Source organism: Aythya ferina (genome assembly GCF_964211825.1).
Source record: "Aythya ferina genome assembly, chromosome: 7".
Classification (NCBI taxonomy): domain Eukaryota; kingdom Metazoa; phylum Chordata; class Aves; order Anseriformes; family Anatidae; genus Aythya; species Aythya ferina.
In genome coordinates this window covers 18803590-18826968 of record NC_140302.1, presented here as the reverse complement: position 1 = coordinate 18826968, position 23379 = coordinate 18803590, and the positions used below count along the sequence as shown (strand labels likewise).

Genomic DNA, 23379 nt, shown 5'->3' with positions numbered 1-23379 from the left:
ACACAGCAACAGTAGCTTTTTCCAACAATTTTTCAATTATTGCATTGTATACTCTCCAAGAAAAGTAACTGTCTTGGCTACCGGAGGACAAGACTTAAAAAGAGGCGGAATGAACGAACTCCCTAGGAATACAGCCCTCTCCCTCGGAGGCTGCCTGCCCGAGGACGGCTGCTGCGCCCGCTGGGTGACTCTACGCCTGGCTCCGAGCTGCTGTCACCTGATGGATGAGCACACCGCGCACCATCCACTCCTGAATCGCCGCCCTCCGACCTAAGCCGTGGCAGCCCTGCAGAACTTCGCCCGGGTGCTCTCCTCCTTCACATCCCCCGTGGAAACGGCCCAGCGAGGAAAGTTTGCCCAGGCACAGCCCCCTGCGCCCAACTGCGTGAGCGCCCGCCCGGAGCGAGCAGTGCCCCGCTGCGCTCCGGCTGCTTCGCGCTGGCTCTTGCCGGGGATTTGCCTTTTTCCCCGGCCCCCGGGAAGCGATCGCGGTTCCAGCGGGGCCCTTCCTCCCTTCTCCTCTTCTCCCTTCCTCCTTTCCACCCACCGCCGCCCGCTCTCCGCCTCGGGGCGCGATTTCCCCGCCGCTCGCCGTGCCCCCGGCGGGCCGCGCGTCTCCAATCAGCGCCCGGCCGCTAATTGCGGGGGGCCTCGCCCCGCTCCGCTTAAAAGAGCGGGGCCGAGCCGCTCGCCAGGATCGCGGCGGCCCCTCCCGAGGGCTCCCCGGCCCCCCCCCAGCCCCAAGCCCCGGGGATTGGCCCGGCAGCGGCTTTAACAGCGGGGGGCCGCCCCCCCCGCCCCGGGACACAGCGGCTCGGTCCCCGCCGGCCCGCAGCAGCAGCCCCCGATGGCCGGCCGCCTGACCTGCTGCTGCCTCCTGCTCTGGGCCCTGCGCCTTCCCCCCGTCGCCGGGGGAAGCGCCGCCGGCCGGCCCCCCGCCTGCCCCGCCGGCAGAGCCCCCCGCGGGGGCTCCCCGCCGCCGCCGCCCCCCGCGCTGGGCGGCCTCGCCCAGGACATGGTCGCTGTCCACATGCTTAAACTCTACGAGAAGTACAACCGGCACAGGAGCCGGCCCGGGGACGGCAACACGGTGCGCAGCTTCAAAGCCAAGCCAGGTAAGAGGGGCTTGGTGGGAGCCTGCCCGGGGGCTGCCGGGGGCTTCACGGTGCCGCCTGCACGAGTCCCGGGGTCCCTCGGTGCCCCCCAGCCGGGTGTCGCCGCTCCCTGCCCTCCACCGAAAGCATCTGCCCCGAGGGGGTCGCCCCGGCGAGCCCCCGCTGCTAGGGGCGAGCACACCGCTGGTGCCCGGGGCACCGCGGGGAGGACCTGCGCTAACCCCGGGGGGGACAAAACCTCTCCCGGGGCCCAAAACCTTCCCCGCGGCTCCTGTGCAGGAGCGGTGCCGCCCGCGGGACCTCTGGCAGCTGGGGCACTGAGCTCGCTGCGCTGCCGGGCCCTGAGAAACCGAGGGGCTCTCTCCCGGTCTGCCTCCTGCTCCCCAGCTCTGCTCGGCTTCGTTACGAGGGCGCAGCAGCGCGTACCGGGGCGGAACTATGCTTACGGTGTCACTGTCTCTCTTTAAAATCAGTTGTTTGCTCAGTTAATGCTCTTTACGTTTGTTATCCTTTGCCAAGGATACTTAAAATAACGTTTCTGGAAAATGTCTCTTCCTTCTTTGGTTAGCTCTTACAGGTTATAGCTAGCATTGTACTTCTGAAACAAGAATTAGACCAGCTTCCAGAACAGCACTTGTTACACTTAAGTGCTGATTTTATAGGCACCTCTGAATTATTAGTGAGCAATTACTAGAATATCGCACAGTAACTCTTATCTGTAATGCACAAATTAAATCTTTCCTATGTCAGATGCAACATTACAAGTCCTCCTGCTAGGAAGAGATCCCACAGAGGGCTGTGGCTGTTAAAACACACAGCCCCCTAGGAGTTAGGATGTAAGCAACTGCAGCCATTTGGGAGGGAAATCTCTGTGCACTAGACCAGTAGGCAGCCACTAACTAATGGGGTTAGGAAGGAGCTGCCTTGTGGATGGTTGCTCTGTGACTGCCTACTACTGCTCTTCCTTCTCAGTGAACTGAGCATCTGATGCTGCCTGCTACCCAAATAAGGCCCTGGGCCACAAGCCCCATTTGGTGGCACAACTCTTGCACTTCCATGTTCTTCTTATTTAGCTATTCTGCTCAACAAGCAAGTTGCATCCAAGTGGTTAAATTCAGTTTTAAAACACCAGAATAACGTCCTACTTACATATACTGCACACTAGTATTTTGCTCATCTGTCAGATCACAAAACTAAGGCAGAGAGAGATGCTTGCATGGTAACTTGCCCAGGGTCATGCACAACTGTATCCAAACCTCCCGTCTCCTGTAGTCCATCCGTATCCCTTCTCTGTGGGATCTCCTCTCTCCCCAGTAATGTGCCATGAAAGCCAAAGCTCCCCTGCAATGCTTTTCATGACAATAAATGTTATTTCTTTGTGATTCATCAACCTAGTGATGAGCAGTCTGAAATCAACCATGGAATGACACAAGACCAAGGGTGGGGAGAAGCTCACTTTGCAGAGTGTTTTCTTTATCTCCTCAAAGAAATTCTAGTATTCTTCTGAGAGAAGAAATCAGCAGTCTTCTAATGTGATATGGGGGACATCTGTTCTCTATGAAATACAGATGACACTTCTGATCTTATCTAGACAAGCAAAAGACTACACCTACAATAACTTTCCTCTTGTTATCCCAAGCAATAGATTTACTTCATTTGAAAAAGGAACCCTTCAGAAAACCTGTAACCCTCTATTCCTGCACTGCAGCTTAAAGCTTGTTGGGCACATTCTAGCATCAGTGTTCAAGATAGGGTTGTCAAGACAGCTCTCACTGGATTTTGGGTTGACATTGCTCCTTTATCAGATGTGCTACTGCAGTCTCCTCAATTACACAGTTGTATTACCACAGCCCTGAGAAACCACACATCTCTTACAGGGTATGGGTGATGTTGACTGGGGTTGCTGAATATGGAAAAGCATTAGATATTAATGTGAAGTAATTGCTATATAGCATACGAATTTTGCATGTGTTCCAAATATAACTTAATGTTTCTCTAGCAGTACCAATAACTCCAGGAAGAATGCTTCCCAAACATCTGATTGCCTCTCACCTCCACCTGTGTTCCAAGGAGCTGGTTATTCCTCTGGGAAGGAGCTGAGAGATGGGCACACAGTTCAAGTTTTCCCTTAGTTCAATGCAAATTAGTTCATAGACTTTTTCTTGTTTTCAGGGAACTTTGTAGCTTTAGAAAATGGCAGCAATTGACCAAAGCTAGCTGCACAGTCAAGTCATAAGTGGTTTTGGAGTGCAGTTTGTGACCAAATGTGAAATAACAAGTTATTGTCCAACTTCATCTAGATACCTGAGATAAGGGAATTGGTCTTCATGGCAGCAAGCAGCTTTCTAAGCCATGAAACCCTCCTGCAAAAACTGCCTCTTACAGCTCAGGCTCTTTCACTGAATGCCACCCATCCTCCAAATGAAGCCCAGGCCTCAGTGAAGAGTGGAAAATAGCAGCGGTTTAATTAAGACAGTATCATAATGCTTATGGGCAAGAAAAGCGAATTAAGATTTCTCAGGAACTGTAATTCTGGCCTCTAGAGGCTTTCAGTTGTTTTAACATAATTTCATAGCTTAAAATATTTTAAACTAGGTTTTTTGCATATTGGTATTCACACAAGTGTGTTATCAGTAAATCTGCATTGCTAATCTTCACTTACTGCAATCAATATTCTCCTAGTAGGTGGCTTGCCTACTAACAGCAAATGTTCTTTCTTTGGCCACTTGTCTGTTTTTTCTATACCCATCTCTTGCATGCACCCTCCATACATCTTGCCTGTACTCTGAACTTGAAGCTGCCTAGAGTGATCAGAGGTAGATACAGTCAGTAAAATATTCATAGCTTTAATGCATGCAGCTAGTACAGCTCAATTCAGAGTAGGCCTGGAAAACATAACAATTCTTGGCTGACAGGTTGGTAAAAGCATGAGCAATCTGTTGAATTAAAATAAATATGGCTGCGCTCCATCCAAAACTCAAGCTTCCTCAAATCCTAAAAAGCCCACACTTCCAGGGTTCTGGATCTTCAGTAGCTATTGGTTCACTCTTTCTACAAAGAATGTTGACTTTGAAGGATTTCTTTCACTTTGGAATGCAAAAATTAGCAATTCAGAAAAACTAAAATTCCCTTTCTTTGAGGTCTCATTCCAAATTCGCTTCTCATCAGAAACCCTGGGACCTCTGGTGTTTGAAACACTTCTATCCAAGTGATGCATACATTCAAGTTCTCAGTATAGAACTGATAGTGCTGGCAGTGTACTACTCCAAAGATTTTAGTAGAATTTGAACTCAACTTTTTTTGTAGTCTGAGCACCTGTGAATCCAACTACCATTGACTGAAAAGTTTACTGATAGGAATCCTGTCCTGAACTGACTGAAACAAACAGGCTGTCATCACAGAACATTGTCAGCTGCTCTGCCACCTATGGAAATGTTACAGGGGTATCAATACAGACTTCTCCACTCCTCTGCGTGAGGAGAAGAAATACAGATGGTGTGGATGGAAGTTGCCTATTTGAATATCAGTACTTCAGACTATATCTGTGGTCCTGGTATTGATGAACATCCTAACATGCTGTGGTTTCATCCAAATGATGGCTCTAGCTAGCATACCTCTGAACTGGAAGGCAGCAAGCAGCAATGTAGTGGTTACCCATTCTAGTCCCTTAAAGCATTGTTAGTACCAGTCTGAGCTTAAAGAGAGCAATATGTTCTTCAGACGGTTGTATTTTTTTTCCTTGAGATCTTATTGTTCAGTGAATAATGGTATAAATAGTGCTTCTCTTCACCTCTGAAATCTAATACTGCTGTTAAATATTGCTAGGGTTTTTTCCTCTTCTCATTCACTACAGTTTTAAGCTGAAGTGATTCCAACAAGCTCCCTATACTACCTGGTTTGAAATGAGTAACCAAAAAACAAACTTTGGTAATCTGCTTTCAGAAATAAGTGGTTTGACTACCATTTTTCTCATATTTATCCATGTTTTCCTTGTTCTCTTGCAGAATTCTTGGCCCAGAAGCCACTGTATTGCTTCAACCTGACATCCATGCAGGATTCGGAGATGATCCTTGCTGCCACATTTCACTTCTATGCTGACAAACGCCCTCGGCACCGGGAATTGTTTTGTAAGCGGTCCAAGAACTCATCCTGCCGACTCCTTCACCTGCCTCCCATCCTGCGTCTCAACCTCATTTTCCAAACCATCCCCCAGAATTCTGCCTATAGACTAGTGAAAGGGAACATCACCGTGTTTATTCAAAGGCGAGGTGCTTGGCATGCAAAGGACATTTCACACATCATAAAAGAATCGAAACAGGCTGCGGAGCTCATCCTCTGCGCTGAGCTTGATTCTGGGGAGAAGCATCAAGGCTTCCCCGAACAGGTCACCAGCCATTTGCCTTATATTCTGGTTTATGCCAATGACCTTGCAATCTCTGAACCCAACAGCGTGGCAGTCACCCTACAGCGTTATGACCCATTCCCCTCCAGTGATGGGGACCAAAATCTTTCACCTAATGCTTCTACTGATACCCGAGTGAGAAGGGACACATACCTCTCTAGCTCTATTCAGAACAATGAGTTGCCAGAGGTAGAGTATAACAACAACAAATACAACAAACATGACATATGGGAGAATGCCTACAAGTCCTTGAAACCAAAAGGCTCACGCAAAGACCGAAGGAGAAAAGGGCAAGAAAACACAGAAACACTTGCAAAGTCTCAGGTGCTAAATTTTGATGAGAAAACAATGAAAAAGGCAAGGCGAAAACAATGGAATGAGCCACGGATTTGTTCAAGAAGATATATGAAAGTTGACTTTGCTGACATTGGCTGGAATGAATGGATCATATCTCCCAAATCATTTGATGCCTACTACTGTGCAGGGACATGTGAATTTCCAATGCCTAAGGTAGTACACCTTTTCACTCTTGTTAGCTTGCAAATAGTACTACTCTGCCTTTCCAACTACTTCATTAGCTAGATTTTTACCTTTAGACTTCTACCATCTCACCATACTTTGTTTAGATGGGAAAAATAAGCAGTATTGTTTTTAACAACTTTATAAGAAAAATGTCTCAGGTAAAATAACTTCTAGAAATTCTTATTTTATATCTTGAAACCACAACAGACTTGCACAGTTTATTAAAATACGGTTATCCACCCTAAAGAATCAAACTACTCCTGTGTGGCAGCAGAAGTAGTCAGTATTTAAACTAATAAAACAAGTTACTCTATCAGAGTATTTCTGAATTCTACTGGTAATACCTTAGGAAAAAAATGCAGACTAGTGACACATACTTTAAGAAACTGCCTGTCGCCTTGAGAATAGGAATGCTATTTACACTTACATTTGTCTCAAAGTTCTCTGGTGCTTCTTTAATTTGTCAAAGTCTTAAAATTGAGAAAACTCTGCTCAAACTAGAAAAAAGTTTCTTTTCCATATGTGGCTGAAAATGCCAAATAGCTGTCTGTAACACTCTGACTTTGGTGTTTTGAATTCCTCCTCAAGAAGCAGTGTGAAATTTCCTAATAAAGAGGCAAAGAGTTCTTGAATTCTAGTGGAATTCTGATTTGGCCTACTCCCAACTCACTTGCCCTTTGGCAAAAAGTAGAGATTTTGGCAATTCTATAAAACACAAAAGTTCTCTCATTTTACAGGGCTTTCAGATAAAGGGGGAAGGAGGTTCAAAGCACTGCATAATGTGCATGTTCAAAAACTAATAATTTTACGTTTCTACCTACAAATGGTCTGATTATTCATTTAACTGCCAATTTTGCACATGGTCAATCTGCCCATGAATAATTGACAGTGGTTTACAACAAAGAATATCAAAGATCTGAGACAGGAATCTGCCCTACAGGGAGTCTGGTGTGTTTGTGTTGAAATCAGTAGTATGACTGCAGGAAGAGAGAATATGCAGGCTAGTTTAAGTCCAGGAACAGCAGAAATGTGGATTTCGGGGTGGGGTGCGGAAATCTGCCCAGACCCTATGTTCTTGTGTTGCTGGCCAATGCTGAACCAGGTACACAAACTCATACATGATCTGGTAAAAATTAAAGCTTGCAGAGGCTCACATACAATTTCACTTCTCTGTTGTAGTATAGGATATTATGCAGCACCATGACCATTTAACTTACCCAATGCAAAACCCAGCCTGGGAATATGGGTCCTCAGCCATAATCTGATGCATGGTTCATATGTATTAAATAAATAAATAAATAAAAAACACACCATACTAGAGCAAACTAGTATGACAGAAGATGAAACAGAACCAAAACACAATGGATATGTTTCTAGCTGGAACAGTGTAATAAGTTTACTTTGGTGACATTTAATATCAGAAACCAGTGTTTGTCCAAACCTTCTCCCTGATCTACAGTAATCAGAATACTCTATTTTTAATCCTTGTAAGAGAATCAATTTATGAGTTTCACGTTTGAATTCCATTCTTGAAATGAAAACAAAGCTTTCCTGAAGCTAAGAAGTACTGCTTATTAAGATGTCACAGGGTGTTTTCTAATGGGCAAATTCATGATAAAGCAGACTTTAGAAGGGGTACAAACCAGGAAGAAGGTGAGCTGAAGTATTTCAGACTTGTTTTTCAACTACATCACCATCCTCCTGTTTTCTGAGGTTCAGAATTTCCCCCAGCTAGGACTGTCCTAGAGGTTAAGAAAGAGCAGAACCTAGCCTGCTTTATTTAACTTGTAGCCAGCATTTAAGTCATCAAGTGCTTGCCCAGTACCATCACTACCGGGCATTCATCTTGGTCTTTCAAGCTTTCCACTCTAGCACATCGGTACAAAAGCCAATGTGAAGCCTAACCCAAGATCACTAAGCACTTGGGCCAGATTTCCAGAAGGGCTGGAACATTTGGAGCTTGGCTGGATGTGGGATGGGTGTGCTGCTTGGCTCCACTGTAGATGTAGGGCTCAGGCAGCCAGATTTTCTACCAAGTAATAGTCCATAATAAGCAGCTTTCTCTTTAAGCATTGTTGCTCATAATGTGTACGCTTGCAGGCATTAGAAACCTAATTAGTGCTGTCGTCTTGGTAGCTTGATTTACTCAAGCTGAATTGTTCCTAACTGGTTTCAGGGGTGACAGCTGCTCTCACTAGACTTGGTCCGCATCTGTTTGTTCCCTGCAGATCCTAGAGACTGTATGGCTGGAGAAGGTCCTCGTAGGATCTTCTGCAGGTTCATTAAAAGGAGTTCTACAAGACAGCTACTTGCACTGAGGGCAGTGGTGGTTATTTGTTGCGTGCGGTCAACAAATTCTTTCACTAGCCCATTAAGATCTGTGACTTTCAAGTAACACTATAATAAAGGAGCTAGGGCTCCTTGAGGAGCTTTTTGTAAAGGTTAATGCAAGAGTTAGATTCTAGAAGCTCCAGTTCTTTGAATTTCTAAACTCTGCAGTTGTTTATATACATGAAGGCTACTTCTGTCTCTCTTGCTGTCCAGATTGGCAGCCATGGCCAATGTGGATAGAAGCTTATTTCTACTTCATGCCACAGCTGCAAGGCTAATTCGCTGCTGTTTGGTTTGGGACAGCTTTGAAATCTAAGAGAGCAAACTGTTGCTAATTATGTAAACACATGCTAATTACAGAAAGGCTCTTTCCAAGACCAGTTACTTCTTGGGACTGTCTTGATATGGATGCTGTCTTGAAACAACAAAGCAGAAAGGTGATTTCACAGTCCATCCTTGTAATGACTCAAATGATGTCACTTAAATTAAAGCTTTCAACTGCTCCTTAACTTAATCTAATTCTTTTCACTTAAAGTATCTGCTTCCATGTTGAGATTTGCAAAGTCCTTGTTTGTTGTCCCCCAGATGCCATGTACACCAAATCTGTTGAAAACTACCAAAACTGTAGGTAACAGTACTAGTTTGCAAGGGTTTATGATCTGAAAAGGCTCTGTGAGCTTGTTTGTTTATTCTAGAGCAACTTCCCTTTGTTGAGGCTGTTTCTGGAGCACTCTTTTAAACCAGAGTAATTAGTATAGGGAAAAAGTAACTAGTTCCAGGTTAGTGTATGTGAAGAGCAACAGTACTGGAACGTATTTACTTTGGAAATACAGGAGCCAATTTTCTCAGTCAGATAAGAGGTTAAGAACACAAGAGAACATCTTGCAACTGAAAAGTCTGCCCCACCTTAGCCCTTTTCCCTGCATGCCTGTCTCCAGCACTTAATAGGTGCAGCCATGGACATTTCTCTTTTTCTAAGCTATTGACTGTTGGCTGTGCCACCAGTGCCCTCCTCTGGTATTTATGAAGGCAGCATACGGAGTACAAACTCGGATACATCCTCTGCAGAAAAGCTGAAAATGTGAGCACATGGCTATGTTGCGTGGCCCTGTGACTCAATCGCATATATTAAATTATTCAAGACAAATAACAGAATTGTATCAGGTTCCAAGCTGCTTTGGAAAAGCAGCTTCTCATCAGTGAAGCAATAACCATTTCCTTCTCTGTTCCAGGTTGTCCGACCATCAAACCATGCTACAATCCAGAGCATCGTAAAAGCAGTGGGAATCATTCCCGGCATCCCAGAGCCCTGCTGTGTTCCTGACAAAATGAGCTCCCTCAGTGTCCTGTTCTTAGATGAGAACAAAAACGTTGTTTTGAAGGTATATCCCAATATGTCGGTGGAAACCTGTGCCTGCCGATAAGTTCATACAAACACATCTCTAACAAGACCTACCTACCCGTCCTGCCTGACCACACTGGGAAAGTTGTGAATGGGAGATGAATCCACTTGTGTTGATGCCTACAATTCCTCTACGATCCCTGCAATTCCTCCACAAAAAGCATGCGGAGAGGTTAAAACGATACCCGTGCTCACCTGGAAGGATATGTCTTACGATTGTCATCTGTCTAGTATATTTACCTTCCAGGAGTTCAGTACTTTTGCAAGTATCTTCCTAACCCACCTAGCCAAGAAACATGGTATTTAGTGAGAAATTTAAATGTAAAGTTTTCCATAATCAATGGACTAAAATATGTTTTTATACACTATTCTTACTGAATATTTTATCTCTTCAGTTAACCAAGGAGATGGGAAGTGAATTTGCAAAGGCAGGCTTGTTTTAGAATATCACTTTTGTAAACAGATCGAAACTTTTTGCCTAAAACACTCATTCTCTTAATCTGCATATTTATAATGAAAAATGCTGTAATAAAGGGCTTAATATGTATATTTTCTACAGGATGCAAGTATAGCGCACTGTATAAGCTTTCATATATACAGTATGATAATACAGCCATTTTTGGTTACCCTTCCCTAATATATAATTTGTTCTACAAAAGACATACATAGTATCCCACAATTTTGGTTTGCTGGATATAATTTCAGGTTGTTAAACATATGCTCTGAGTAACACCTTCTTTATAGTAATATGTTGAAATACTAAAAATAAAATAACCAAGATTTATATTTTTGTAAATTATACTTTATATCCTCTAGATTGTTACATGCTTTTAACAAAAGCTAATAAATTAAAGGTACAGTAGTATCTAAAAATAGTTGAATTGTCTTTCTATAAATCCACTCAGCTACATTCTGGTAATTAGATGGAAACACGTAAATGCACGTTAAGCTTGTCATAATGTGCTTCAACAGATTATAGCATGAATGGAATACCCTGATCATCTGCACTGACCTCCTGCACAGCACAGTTCAAAGAGTTTTGCTCAGTAGTTTCTGTATCATGTATTATGGATCTTCTGTTTTGAGCTTGGAAATACCTTTGAAAAAACTGCATAAATTTGGCTTTAACAATTTCAAGTAATGGACTATCTCTACTGGACTATGAGTAGTTGTTCCAAAAGTTAGTGCTCTTTGTTCAAATGCAGTGGCTTAATCCTAGTCTGAATTTATTAAGCTTTAGCTTCAATTCACTGGATTTTACTGTAACCTATTTTTATTAGATCCCTTTTGTCTATTATCCAAAATACTTTCACTGTGTATTTTTAGTATATAGAGCAGGGTCGAATTACATTTTGGCTAAGATTTAAATAGGTACTTTGATTTCTTATTATTCCAAGTCTCAAAACAATTTCTCATGGCTCTTTTCTGAAGTCTTTCCAGAACTTTCATTAAATTCTCTTTCCAACAGAGAACTTCAAAATGGAACACAATCTTTGGCAGTTGTTCCATTAAAAGTCTTAACAGAAATAACTCTGCTTCCCTCTAACTCCTGCATAATCCTCTGCTGATGCATCTGTCGTAGCCCCTATAACTGCAGCACTCCTCTAAGAGCTGCTGTTCCATTACTGAGCCAGTCAATTCTCTTCCTCTACATCCCTGAGTGCCAGGATACACTGATGATGTGCTCCACTTTCACCCACCTGCTGTACGACCACCTGAGCGGAGCAGGAGCAGAACAACCTTCTGAGGTCTGTGAGGTAGTACAGAGAGCGAGCTGTGGAGTCTTTCTCACTCAAGGGATAGTCCAGCCTTCTGTACCAGCTTATCTTATTAGAGCTGTATTGCTCACAGAAAGGACAAAACACACACTACCCTCAGATGAATGACCTGACCTGGAAGGCTCCTCTCCTGCTAAGGCACTAGGTAATTTCTACCATAAATATTCCATATTCATAGGGTGCAGATTCCCAGACAACAGGGGTTGTGTAAATGTGGCCCTTCCTGCTAACCTACACCAAACCAAGATTCTGCGTACATGGGAGTGTCTGCAAGGTTACTCTATCAACAGTTCTTCCCAGTTCCTCCCAACAGTTCTCATTAAGAAGTAGTTATCTCTAAGACCTTGTAGCAATTGCCCAAAGGTCATGGATCCTGCTAGGCATTTCTTCTCTAAAAGCATTACAGGGATTTACATGGGTACTACCAGGACAAACCTTTGCATACTATTGCTGTTAAAGACCTCCCTTAAAAATGTAGGGTCTTGTGTTTTTATAAATCAAGAGACACTCAACTCATGTTGACAGAGTAATGCTGATGCATAAAGAAAAATGAGAAACTTCTCAGAAATCCATCATTTGTTCCAACAGAACAGCCGTTAAGCGTAACGCTTTCCAAAGTACGTTAAGCCATTGCCATTTCTGTTCTTCATGAAGATTTATCCTTTTTTGTAGGTCATCTTGATCCCATTTAGCATCAACTGTGAACAGAATGACGTATTAGTGTAGTGTATTTATGATATGGTCTTTTGCATTTTGTTCTCTGGGAATCTTTTCTGTATCTTGAGTTAGTCACTGAGTACAAATTTGCTTTCCAAGACGTGCCATGCAAGCAATTACAAAAGAGAGATACCATCCTACAATCTATTGTAAGGTCTATAGGATATAAGGTAAAACACTACTCCTACTACTCTTTAGGATACCTAGAAAACCTTGAAAGATCAAGTATGCATTTAAAAGTTTGTTGGCATAACTATGCAATTTACCACAGGCAAACCAAAATTACTATACAAACAAAACAATTCTCATATTAGTAAAATTTGTTTCATTTAGGGGAATAGTGTAACTTCGAGTAGAAACCCATGTTTTCACAAGGCATTTTCTGGTTTAGCTGTATTGGTCAATTCTCAAATGTGCCCAAGGCCTTAACCACTATTTGTATAGAAGTGGCTATTACTTTCTGTGTCTTTGGTATTAGACATCTAAACTTCCTTCAGAAAAGGAAGCTTTGCATTAAACACTTTAAATTATTTTTAAAATGGCACAAATGCAGTCAGCTGCTGTTGGAAAACACCACCATCACTGCTGTCTTGGTTCTTCTCTTCCAACAGCCCTTTTGGTCTCTATGACCATCCTATAAACCATTCCACTCAGTGTTAAAATTTCTTGAGAAAGTTTTATTGACAAACACTTAAAATAGCAGGTCAAGATAATCCCACAATTAATCCTGACAGAATTGAGGATATAGTAATATTGCATGATTAAAGACAGATAAGCCAGGAAAACAGCTGATACTAGTCAGCGAAGTTTAAAGGACATTTTTTTCTAAGCCAAAATTCATTTCATTCTTTGAGATCACAATTTAATTGTCAGAGGTAAAAGCAACAGATAGAATGCACTTAGGTTTTTGTGGACTGTTTCACTTCACTTTCACAAGGCAGCACAGTTAGAAGAAACCACTGGACAATATAAATGTATTTGTTTATCAAATGAATTAACAACTGACTCACTGCCAAACCTCAAAGAGAAGCTTTCAAAAGCAATTGTCACTGAATGAAACTGTTCATTGTAAAGTTTCTGCAAAGATGACACTTGGCCTGACACTATGTGACATCTTCGTATATGAACTGGAAGTCTTTATATGACAACATCCACAGCATCTGCATACGAGTGTTTAGGAGAAGAGTATTTGTATAGACATCTTGATTTAGCCGCACTCTATGTAATCAAAAATCATTTCAAGGTAGACAAATGCAGAACTTTGTACCTAGGCACAAGAAATGGAGGTTGTTCCTACTGAGCAGATTGCACCCTTGAAAATCATGACTTTTCAAACAGTTTTGCTGGTTGTCATGGTCTTATAGCATTATATGAGCATCCACAGTGATGCTACTACATAAAAAGAGCTACATGAAAGCCTTAAAAGATGCACAGTGGAGCAAACCCCAGAAGAAAATGAGATTTTATTTTTGCTTGTGGTACTGGTGGACTAGAAAAACCATGTGTAGCCTCACATGGTTCACCTTTTCAAAAAGGCACTGAAATTCTGACACAGGGAAAACAAGAAGAGTCGGTGCATTTTTAGACACGTTCTGGAAAATATATTCTGTAACGGTTTATTTTATAAGACAGCAAACTGAGAAGTAACTTGATTACACTGTGCAAGTACTTTGATGGGGGGGAAATGCCTGCACTGTGGGGCTCCTTAAGCCAGCAGGAAAGAACGAGTGTCTAGAAGGTGAGGGCAGACACAATGAAACAATAAATGAAGTACCAGGAATTTTTTTAAGTGTGAGTGATGGTCTTCTGGAAAAAGTGCTACAAAAACAAACAAACAAACAAACAAACAAACAAAAAAACTCCAGTTCTTGATATCTTCAGATATTCTGGAGACCCTTGAAAAGTTATGCTTTAGCCAAACACAAGCCATCAGGCTCTTGCACACAGGTAGAAGATACCTGATACATAACAATCTTGCTAATTCAGGAGAACAGGATCAGTGCAAAGCAATCCTTTCTCACTTTACAGGTTAGGAACATAGTTTACCAGACTGTCGGATCCCAGTTGTCAACTGAACAGATACAAAAGTGAGCATTTGAGAAGTCTGGGCTCACTTTAAACACTGTGTATGCCCTGCTACAAATCTAGAGAAGAAAGGACAAAATCTTGTCTGTATCTTTGTGATTTTTTTTTTAATGTAAGAGCTCCTAGTGCTATTCAGACTTTGTGGCACCTGTGCAGTGTGGATTAAGCTGTGCTTATTAAAAATGATGCATTAATAATATTGACAGAACATGATTAGATAATGAGATTCATTCAGATAAATAACAAGTGCCATTTTTGCTTATAAATACACTTTTTATTTTCCTCTGTATCATGAGAAATGATATCATCAAACTTGTATTTTTCTCTTGGCCACTTCTTTTCATGGGTAATATTATCTGCATAGATAATCTTCACAGAGACCTCTTACTTTCCACCTAGCCTTGAAGGCCTAGTTCTGTCTTTATTCTGAGGTCACCAAAATAATGACTGGTTGCTCTGGGACTGGAATGACCATCAAGAATCTAAGAAATATATTACGTAAGATACTATAAAAACAATAATTAATTCCCATCTACCAAAGGAATCAAACTGCAAATGGACAAGCCTGCAAACAGCACGAAGCAAACTTGACACAAAACAGATATTTCACTGTGTACAAATAATAGCTCTTGGCTGATAAACGAATTAAGTTTTAAGGTTGTTTGCACTGCCATGAGATCATGTCTTGCAGAATCGCAGGTCTCCATCAAATTACTGGAGATTTTCTGATGGCAGGTTAAGGGACCATGACAGAGATTTGTGAGATGTTGTTTACTAACAGCCAATAGAGTAATTTTGTTCTAGATCTCTGTTTTCTAGTCTTGATGAAAACTGTGTAATCCTCCACGTCCCTAAGAAAGCTTCTGTCTGTGTTGGAAAGGAAATGATAAAAAGAGTGTAATTAAGCAATGATGACCTTTAAGTGAAATGTGGATTCTTTACAATATACAATGTCCTTCCCAACAGCCATATGTGTTTGTCAGATGTTTACAGAATCTTCATTAACTAAGAGCTTTGCTAGATAACAGAAGCTGAAGCATGGCATCAATGACTCAGATAAGGGCAAGTGTACAACCAATCTGCTTGACAACTGACAAGAGGCTGGGGTTTGAAGCAGACTGCGAAAAGAACACAAGAAAGTTATTTGCAAAGGGCATTCCAGTTGTTTGCCTTCCATCTCCTTTCCTCTGTCTGTAATAGTACAACATTTTTAATCAGCTAAAATACCCCTGTCCTCTCGTCTCTCCATCAGAAAGTAAATATATAAGAAATGCATTACTTTGGAGTATTAGCTGCACTGTCTGTTTTCAATATCATTGCCTGTCTGACAAGAGGCAAGCCTTTGGAAAACTGGGACAAGTTATCAGCTATGGGAAAGTCTGATGCACCCTTTCACGATCCTGGGGAAGTGGAAGAGGAGACCCATTTTGACTTTAAATCTTTCCTGGAGAATATGAAGATGGATTTACTAAGGAGTTTGAATTTATCAAGGGTCCCCTCACAAGTGAAGACCAAGGAAGAACCACCACAATTCATGATTGATTTATACAACAGATATACTGCGGACAAGTCCTCCATCCCCGCATCCAACATTGTGAGGAGCTTCAGTACTGAAGGTAGGAGAAGTCCTGCATATGTGGACTAGAATTTTTGAAGAATTATATGGACAGCAGTTACTCAGATTATTTTGAATTTCTGAGGAAACTGAGTGTCCACAGATTATTTAGAAATTAAGCAGGTTAAAATTTTGGACTGTAGTCTTGCTCCATCATTTCATTCATCTTTAAAAAATACCATTACCTTAAGTTTTCTTCTTTGATGTACAATATTCTCTTCTCAAATGCATCAACTGAGTCAATGCCCTGAATACAGCATTTACATGAACCATGTTTCTCCGAGCTAGAGATTTGTCACTGAGCTTCTGTGTTAGAATACTTTTGATCATCTATAACTGAGATATCCATGCAATAAAGCTCCTCTTTCTGGTAGGCTCCTGTCATCCTTAAAAACACAGTAGCCAGCTGAGAAATTTGCTATGGATCCAAGCAAGGAACAGCACTGCTCCCCACAGATTCTGGGTTAGGCAGGCAGATTTACAGGGAAAATGGAAGTCAAGCTTGTCTCAACAACAACAAAAGATCAAGATCTGTGTAAAAATAAATAGATTTTTGAAAGCTCTACATAAAGAAGTAGTAAAAAATAGTTATAAGTAAATGCAATTCTTGGGATAGAAATGAGACAGGGAGAATCTGTTTATATACAAAATAGACATATGCAGGTAACAGCACTCTAGGGATCTCCAAATCCTCAAATCAGTGACCCTAGTCCTGAAATGGAAAGAAACCTTAACAGTATGACAGCTAGATTACAGCTAGACAGTATAACAGCTAGATTACAGTTCCCACATCTCACTCTCCTCTCAGAATTCTTTAGAGGGTGAACACTGAAAAAGTGTAAAAAGTAGCCAAGTATCAAAAGTAGCCAATTAAAATTGCCCTAAAACTCAATGACGCTTGAGTAATTATCTTACATTGACCATTAAACAGACATCAGTCAGTGATCACTTTAAAACATTACCAGTATGATCTTCCAGCCAAATATCTGCCCCTCCCAAGGCAGACTGCTGGTACTGCACATACATTTGCAGGAATAAATAAATAAATAAATAAATAAATAAATAAATAAATAAATATATCACACAAGCTCAGTGAGTCTGGAACAGACCCAGACATGAAAGGCTGTTTATCACCAAGTGCCAAATTAGACAGACCCTCAAGCTTCGATTCAGGTTTTTCAAATGCTTTTCTATTTCCCCTAACTCTCAGTAACCCAAGCTGCTTTCAAAGCTATCTGAAGACAGCTGAGGCAAAAGCCTCAGCACAATTAATTCTTAGAAAGAGACAAGTACATACTATACTTCTCCATACTAGGGGAGCAGTTCATCCCATTGCATGATGATCAGTGGTAAATTCCCACTGTTTTTTTGAGAATCCTTTCTGTAAAAATCTCTTCAGGAAAATGCTAAATCGGGACGCTTTAGATGCTTTATTTACTCACCTACTATTGACCAGCATCACCCACACCTTCTTCTAGGCAGACTCTTGATACTATCCCTCCACTCCTCCCCGTACTCACCTGACCAATCTTAGTGAAAATACCACCACCATCAGGGACCTCCATTTTGGCTTTTCGCTCCCTGCTCCTGAAACCTGGCCAGAAGACAGGATTATTTTTTTATTACTAGGTAACCATGTTCTTATTTCACTCCCAAAATATATCCTGCATCTTTGAAAAGCAAGTTATTTGGACAGTCAGAAGCACTGTAACCACGTGTTTTAATTTCCTATTGCAGATGTTGTTTCTTTAGCTTCAGCAGAAGAAAATCCATTTCAGAAACACATCTTGCTCTTCAACATCTCTATTCCACGATATGAGGAAATCACCAGAGCTGAACTGAGAATTTTTATCTCCTGTCACAGGGAAGTTGGGTCTCTGTCTAGACTGGAAGGCAACATGGTCATTTATGATGTTCTAGATGGAGACCACTGGGAAAACCCAGAAAGCACAAAATCTTTCCTCGTTTCCCACAATATCCAGGACTGTGGCTGGGAGATGTTTGAAGTATCCAGCGCTGTGAAAAGATGGGTCAGGGCAGACAAACTGAAGACTAAAAACAAGCTAGAGGTTGTTATTGAGAGTAAGGCTCTGGGTGGTTTCACTTGTGGGAAGCTGGATATCAGTGTTACTCCTGACAATAAAAATCTGCCCCTGTTAATAGTGTTCTCCAATGACCGCAGCAATGGGACAAAAGAGACCAGAGTGGAGCTCCGGGAAATGATTGTTCATGAACAAGAAAGTGTACTAAATAAATTAGGAAAGAACAACACTTCGTCTGAAGAAGAAGAACCGCGAGAGGGAAAGGCTGTCACTGGACCCCGCCGGCATTCCTCCAGAAGCAAGAGAAGCATCGGAGCCAACCACTGCCGGAGAACTTCCCTCCATGTGAACTTCGAGGAGATTGGCTGGGATTCCTGGATCATCGCTCCCAAAGACTACGAGGCTTTTGAGTGCAAAGGAGGTTGCTTCTTCCCTCTGACAGATAACGTTACCCCAACAAAACACGCTATTGTCCAAACTCTGGTGCACCTCCAAAACCCGAAGAAAGCTTCTAAGGCCTGCTGTGTTCCAACCAAATTGGATTCCATCTCCATTCTCTATAAGGATGATGCTGGGGTGCCCACGTTGATATATAACTATGAAGGGATGAAAGTGGCGGAATGTGGCTGCAGGTAGTATACAAGGCAGGAGCGCTGAGAATAAGAATACACCTCCTTCTGCTCTCTGTAAATCTGTACATTAGTAATGCAAATGAAAATCCTTGCAAACAAGGTTTGGAGCACAGCATTGGGCTGGCTGTTTGGTGCCGCTTCTTTTGAAGGAAAGCTGGCATTTAAAAAATCGCAATCGCTGTAAATAGTCTGCATTATGTATCATGGATTAAAGTTTTGTGAGATTGAAAGAACCATGCATTATTTCTAACAGTGATGTAATCTGAATACCTTATTTGAACTTTTCTCTTAAATCAGTTCAGGTCACAAACCAAAGCATCTTCAAAGCAGCCTATGGGATTGAAGATGTCCTGTACATGTTTAATAGATAGAGAAATACAATTCTTTCATCCAACTCTGATATTTTCAACTTTTGTAAAACTCAGTGAACTGAATTTGGTCTGCATGGTAAAGTCAGGAGTCTGAATTCTGCAAGCCTTTTCTCATGTCATTATTCTCAGCGGCTTTTACAGATCATTTTAAGACAAATTATTTACTCCTCTAAGTGAAGTTTTGCAATTTCCAAAGCAGACGAGACTCTCCATCTTGTTTCATTCCCAAGTTTCCTTCTGTGGGTAGCAGGTGCCTCGGTTTCATCTTTCTTATCCTCAATGTCCCTATTTTTACCCCTTTATGGCACATACTTGAATGATAAGAAGCACAGCCTTCCGCTTCTAAGACACTGTTTCCTAGGAGGAACAGCAGCCCTTATCTCTGGACAAAGATAAAGAGCCACTTTGACCTACTGCATATTCTTAGTATTTCTTTGCAAGAACATGCAGTCAAACAATGCCCAGTCTTAGAAGCTGTATCCCAACAACAGTGGGGGTTGGCAGGGCTCAGCACTTGTGAAAAGAACTCATTTTTAGGGGTCTAAATAATTTTTTTGGAGTCTGCCACCAGGGTGTTTTTCTTTTTCTTTATTTTTTCTTGGGAGAAACTCTATTTTACACACAAAATTCTTTCATGCCTTAGAAATGGGATTAATTGAAAATTTCTGTCTATGTTTTGGGACACATGCTATTGCATGAGATAAATACACTATCAAACAATGATCCTCCTGACTTCACTTGTATTTTCACTAAACAAGAATCCCACATTTCCTGCAATTAAAGAAAACTTTCTTTGATTTTAGTGAAGGTTTTGCCCATGCAAGAAAATACAGTGTCTTGTGTTGTTTTCAGGTGCTAGTTTTAAGTGCTGTACAAAGCTCTCATGGTCCACCTCATTTCTACCACTCCACCTTCCACAAAAAAAAATAAAAAAATAAAAAAATAAATTAAAAAATCTATCAGACAAAACTTTTGATTCAAACTCATACCAAACTATATGTCTGTACAAAATATTGAATATTGTCTGAACAGAAGCTTAATGTATGGAAGCAACATGATTTAAATGAATACATATGTTTTAAATTAAGGCAGCCTGTGGGCAAGACGAATTCATTCGGCACGAACAGCTCAGCTTGAAATCTAATATGCAGTTTATTTACTATTGTTAACTTAATACAGAGAAAATAGCAGGTGAGTGTGAGCAGGATGGTTGTAATTCCATCGAGAACTGATGGTTATATCACAGACCATGAGCACAAAGCACGATTCATCAGAATCCTGGGACTGATTTATAGCCTTTTTCATTAGAACTGGGCTGCAATTGGATCAGATCTGAGGTCTGGGTCCATGCAAACTCCATCCATCCATAGATGCATGTCATTAAACTCTTAGGTTTCCTGTGACATCCTCTCATTTTACCACTCCCCACTGGCTTCTGTCATCTTACAGTTGTTATGTCTTATTCCTTTCAGACCCCCCCGTATTCTCTCCTTGTTTTTTTGATGTCTCCTAAGCTCATGAAAGTTTGTACAACTTGTCCTCTTAAAGTAAAACAAACCACCAAACAAGTATGTGGTGTGAACACATTAGAAAACTTATTCACCCATGTGTTAAGGTAATTGCAACTGTGTGCTGCTCTTAAGTCATCTAAACACAAGGTCCTTGTTATAATTCCAAGTTCACCGAACACAGGACTTCATCCATAATCAAATGAAAAAATGAAATAGTAGGGAAGAAGAAAGACCAGTCCCCACAGAGAGAAATTCTCTACAGTCAGTTTTTCTTTTTGTCACACTCAGAAGTCAAATATTAATCTTTGTTTTCCAAACTTACTTGAATAAAAAATAAACATAAAAATATCTAACGCCATTTTTTTTGGCTCAAAATTTCAGATCCTAGCTATGCTATCAGAATTCCAGTGAAGCTCTATAGACTTTTTCCCAAAAACTGTAGTACAAGTCTCTTTTGTATTTCAACAACAACAACAACAAAAATTCCTCCTCCAGCCAGCTCTAATGATCACGTTCCCAAAGGCTTAACATTTTGGTTGGTATAGCAGTAAATTGAAACATGAATCTTTCCACAGGGTGATGATCAGGGTCAAGAAGGAATGAGAACCCAGTCGTGACTACAGATGCTACCTACAGCATGGCTGAAGTATGTGTCAAATTGGTGTTTGGTTTTACATTGTAAATTTAGCAGCCCAATTTATGTAGTTTTGAACATTTGATTTTAAACAATTGCCCAAGTTCACTTTTCAGTTTCCTTGGGGTGCAAAGAATCAGTCAGGTGGCCAAAAAGCACTAGAAAATATACAGGTTGCATGAGCAGAAAAAGCACCCAGCCACCTGCATCAAGCCAGGCCCCATCAGACACTGAGAAAAGCCCCCCTCGCCACCAAACAGTGGATACTGACCAGCAGCTTGCTGCTACTGAGGAGCAGGTTGGGGCTTGTGCAATGTCCAGCACACGAACAGTTAAAAACAAATCATACTTGCTTAACATAAACACGTGGCTGAAGTACCTCCTCTTATTCAGACCCATTAGCTGTGTAACAACAGCCATTTTAACATCAGAATCACCAGCTGACGGCCACAGACAATTTTAAGGCTGCACAGCAGCACTCCATTCTTAATAGATACAATGATGAGCTGGTGGAAGCTGTTCAGGAGATAAAACTGTTGCTATTTTTACACATCTTCCCACATTTTCTGTGTACGCAGTAGGCAAAATATCCTCTGTGTCATGTCTCAACACGAAAGAACAGCAGATGCAATTTATCACGTAACAACAACACAGCACCAGTGATCACTAAAAGCCAAAAAGATCTCCATTTTCATGATTACCGATTAAGAGACAATAGCCTCATAGGAATCTGGAGGTGGTCAGCTCGCATCTGCTCAGATACCTTTATGCTGGAAATATCCTTGACCATACAGAAATGTTAACCCAGAACTGGCAACTCCTGAAATTCAGATTAACAGGTTTTAGACTTTCTCTCAAGGAGGCTTATAATTTCAGACACAATTGTGCTCTAACACATCTCCCAGACCACAGCTGAGTCTCCTCCAGCCTCCCTCTGTGCCTGGTCACAGTAATCACGCACACGCAGGTCCACATAGCGCACTCTAGGAGGTATTAACACCTCACTGTAGCTGCCCATATGCAGCACTGAATTGATGTTTGTTACTGCAGGGAAGACTGGAAAGGTACAGAAGGGCATACAGAACAATCTGGCAAAGACAACATGTAGTAAATGAGCAATCTGTGTGAGGAAGGTCCCGTCCTCAAACACTAACAGAAGCTCTGCTTCCCCTCTAGCTGCCATCTTGGAGCTAACCACCTCCTTCTACCCATTTGAACTCCCCAACTTACCATTTGTCGTGTTTAGCACAGGGCAGGTCCTTCTTCAGTCTCTGGCGAGCAAGGTGGTGAAAGAGCTCTTCTTGCTTATCTGCAGGGCAGGAGAGTGGAGCTGGATGTGCTTGAGACGCAAATCTCCTCTGCGGCCCCGGCACTGATTGAGGCCTACAAAATGCCTTGAGCCATTTTTGTGCCCTCTTCAGCATTCCTCACGTTTTCTAATTTCTGTCCCATCCCCACATAGTCTCAGTGCCAGAGCTGTGAAGGGCCCATGTGCTGTCTCAGTGCCATCTCTGGGCTGTGAGGGGCCCACATGTTGTCTCAGTGCCATGTTTAGGCTGTGAGAGGTCCACACACTGCCTCAGCACCAGCTCTGGGCTGCCACGGCCTTTCATTATTCCCCATGTTGTGGTGCATTAAAATCTAATGTCTTTGTGGAAGTCTGTCTCCCTTTGGGCTGGACACAGCCTTTTCTGCTATTTTCACATCTCTCAACTGCCCTGCTGCCGTTTGTGCACTGACTGTTGCCACCAGGCTGCCTCAGCACCGTATCATCCTGCAAACCTGCCTCAGAGCCGTTGTGTGGCCTGTTGATGCCAAGCTGGCCCTGTTTCTCTTTTGTACCTGATCACAAACTTTATGCTGGATAGTCAGTCATAAGTCAGCTGAAAGCCTCGCAGGAGAAGGGCCTCAGTGTAGCCCTGGAAAATGGGACGCCATGAGTCTGTCCCCTCATCAGGACATAAGCTTTGGCCAGAGCCGTGCCGTGCTGCTGGTAGCACTCACACGTCCTGACACAGGCCCAGTGTACCAGAAGAGCTGAGCAAGCAATGACCTGGCGGTCTGGGGCTTGGGAACCAAAACTTCTGGTGGAGTTCTGGTGGAGTGGTGGAGAAAATACTTCTTTATGGCAAACGCTATGGCTTAAGACAGCAATGGCTCATCTGCCTGGACATACCGAGCACATTCATTTTAGGCCAGTGAAGTAGACACCTGCAGCAGGG

The 23379-nt window shown here is 42.2% G+C and overlaps 2 protein-coding genes across 2 annotated transcripts; both read left to right on the top strand.

Annotated features, from left to right (window-relative positions):
- Positions 1 to 264: 264 nt before the first annotated feature.
- Positions 265 to 14076, top strand: GDF10 (growth differentiation factor 10). The gene is made up of 3 exons (XM_084526513.1): positions 265 to 1115; positions 5120 to 6027; positions 9603 to 14076. Exons 1-3 carry the CDS (start codon positions 848 to 850, stop codon positions 9792 to 9794), a joined length of 1368 nt encoding a protein of 455 aa, XP_084382639.1. The 5' UTR covers positions 265 to 847; the 3' UTR covers positions 9795 to 14076.
- A 507-nt stretch (positions 14077 to 14583) lies between these two features.
- GDF2 (growth differentiation factor 2) lies at positions 14584 to 18961 on the top strand. The gene is made up of 2 exons (XM_084526102.1): positions 14584 to 15968; positions 17705 to 18961. Exons 1-2 carry the CDS (start codon positions 15623 to 15625, stop codon positions 18643 to 18645), a joined length of 1287 nt encoding a protein of 428 aa, XP_084382228.1. The 5' UTR covers positions 14584 to 15622; the 3' UTR covers positions 18646 to 18961.
- The last annotated feature ends 4418 nt before the right edge of the window (positions 18962 to 23379 follow it).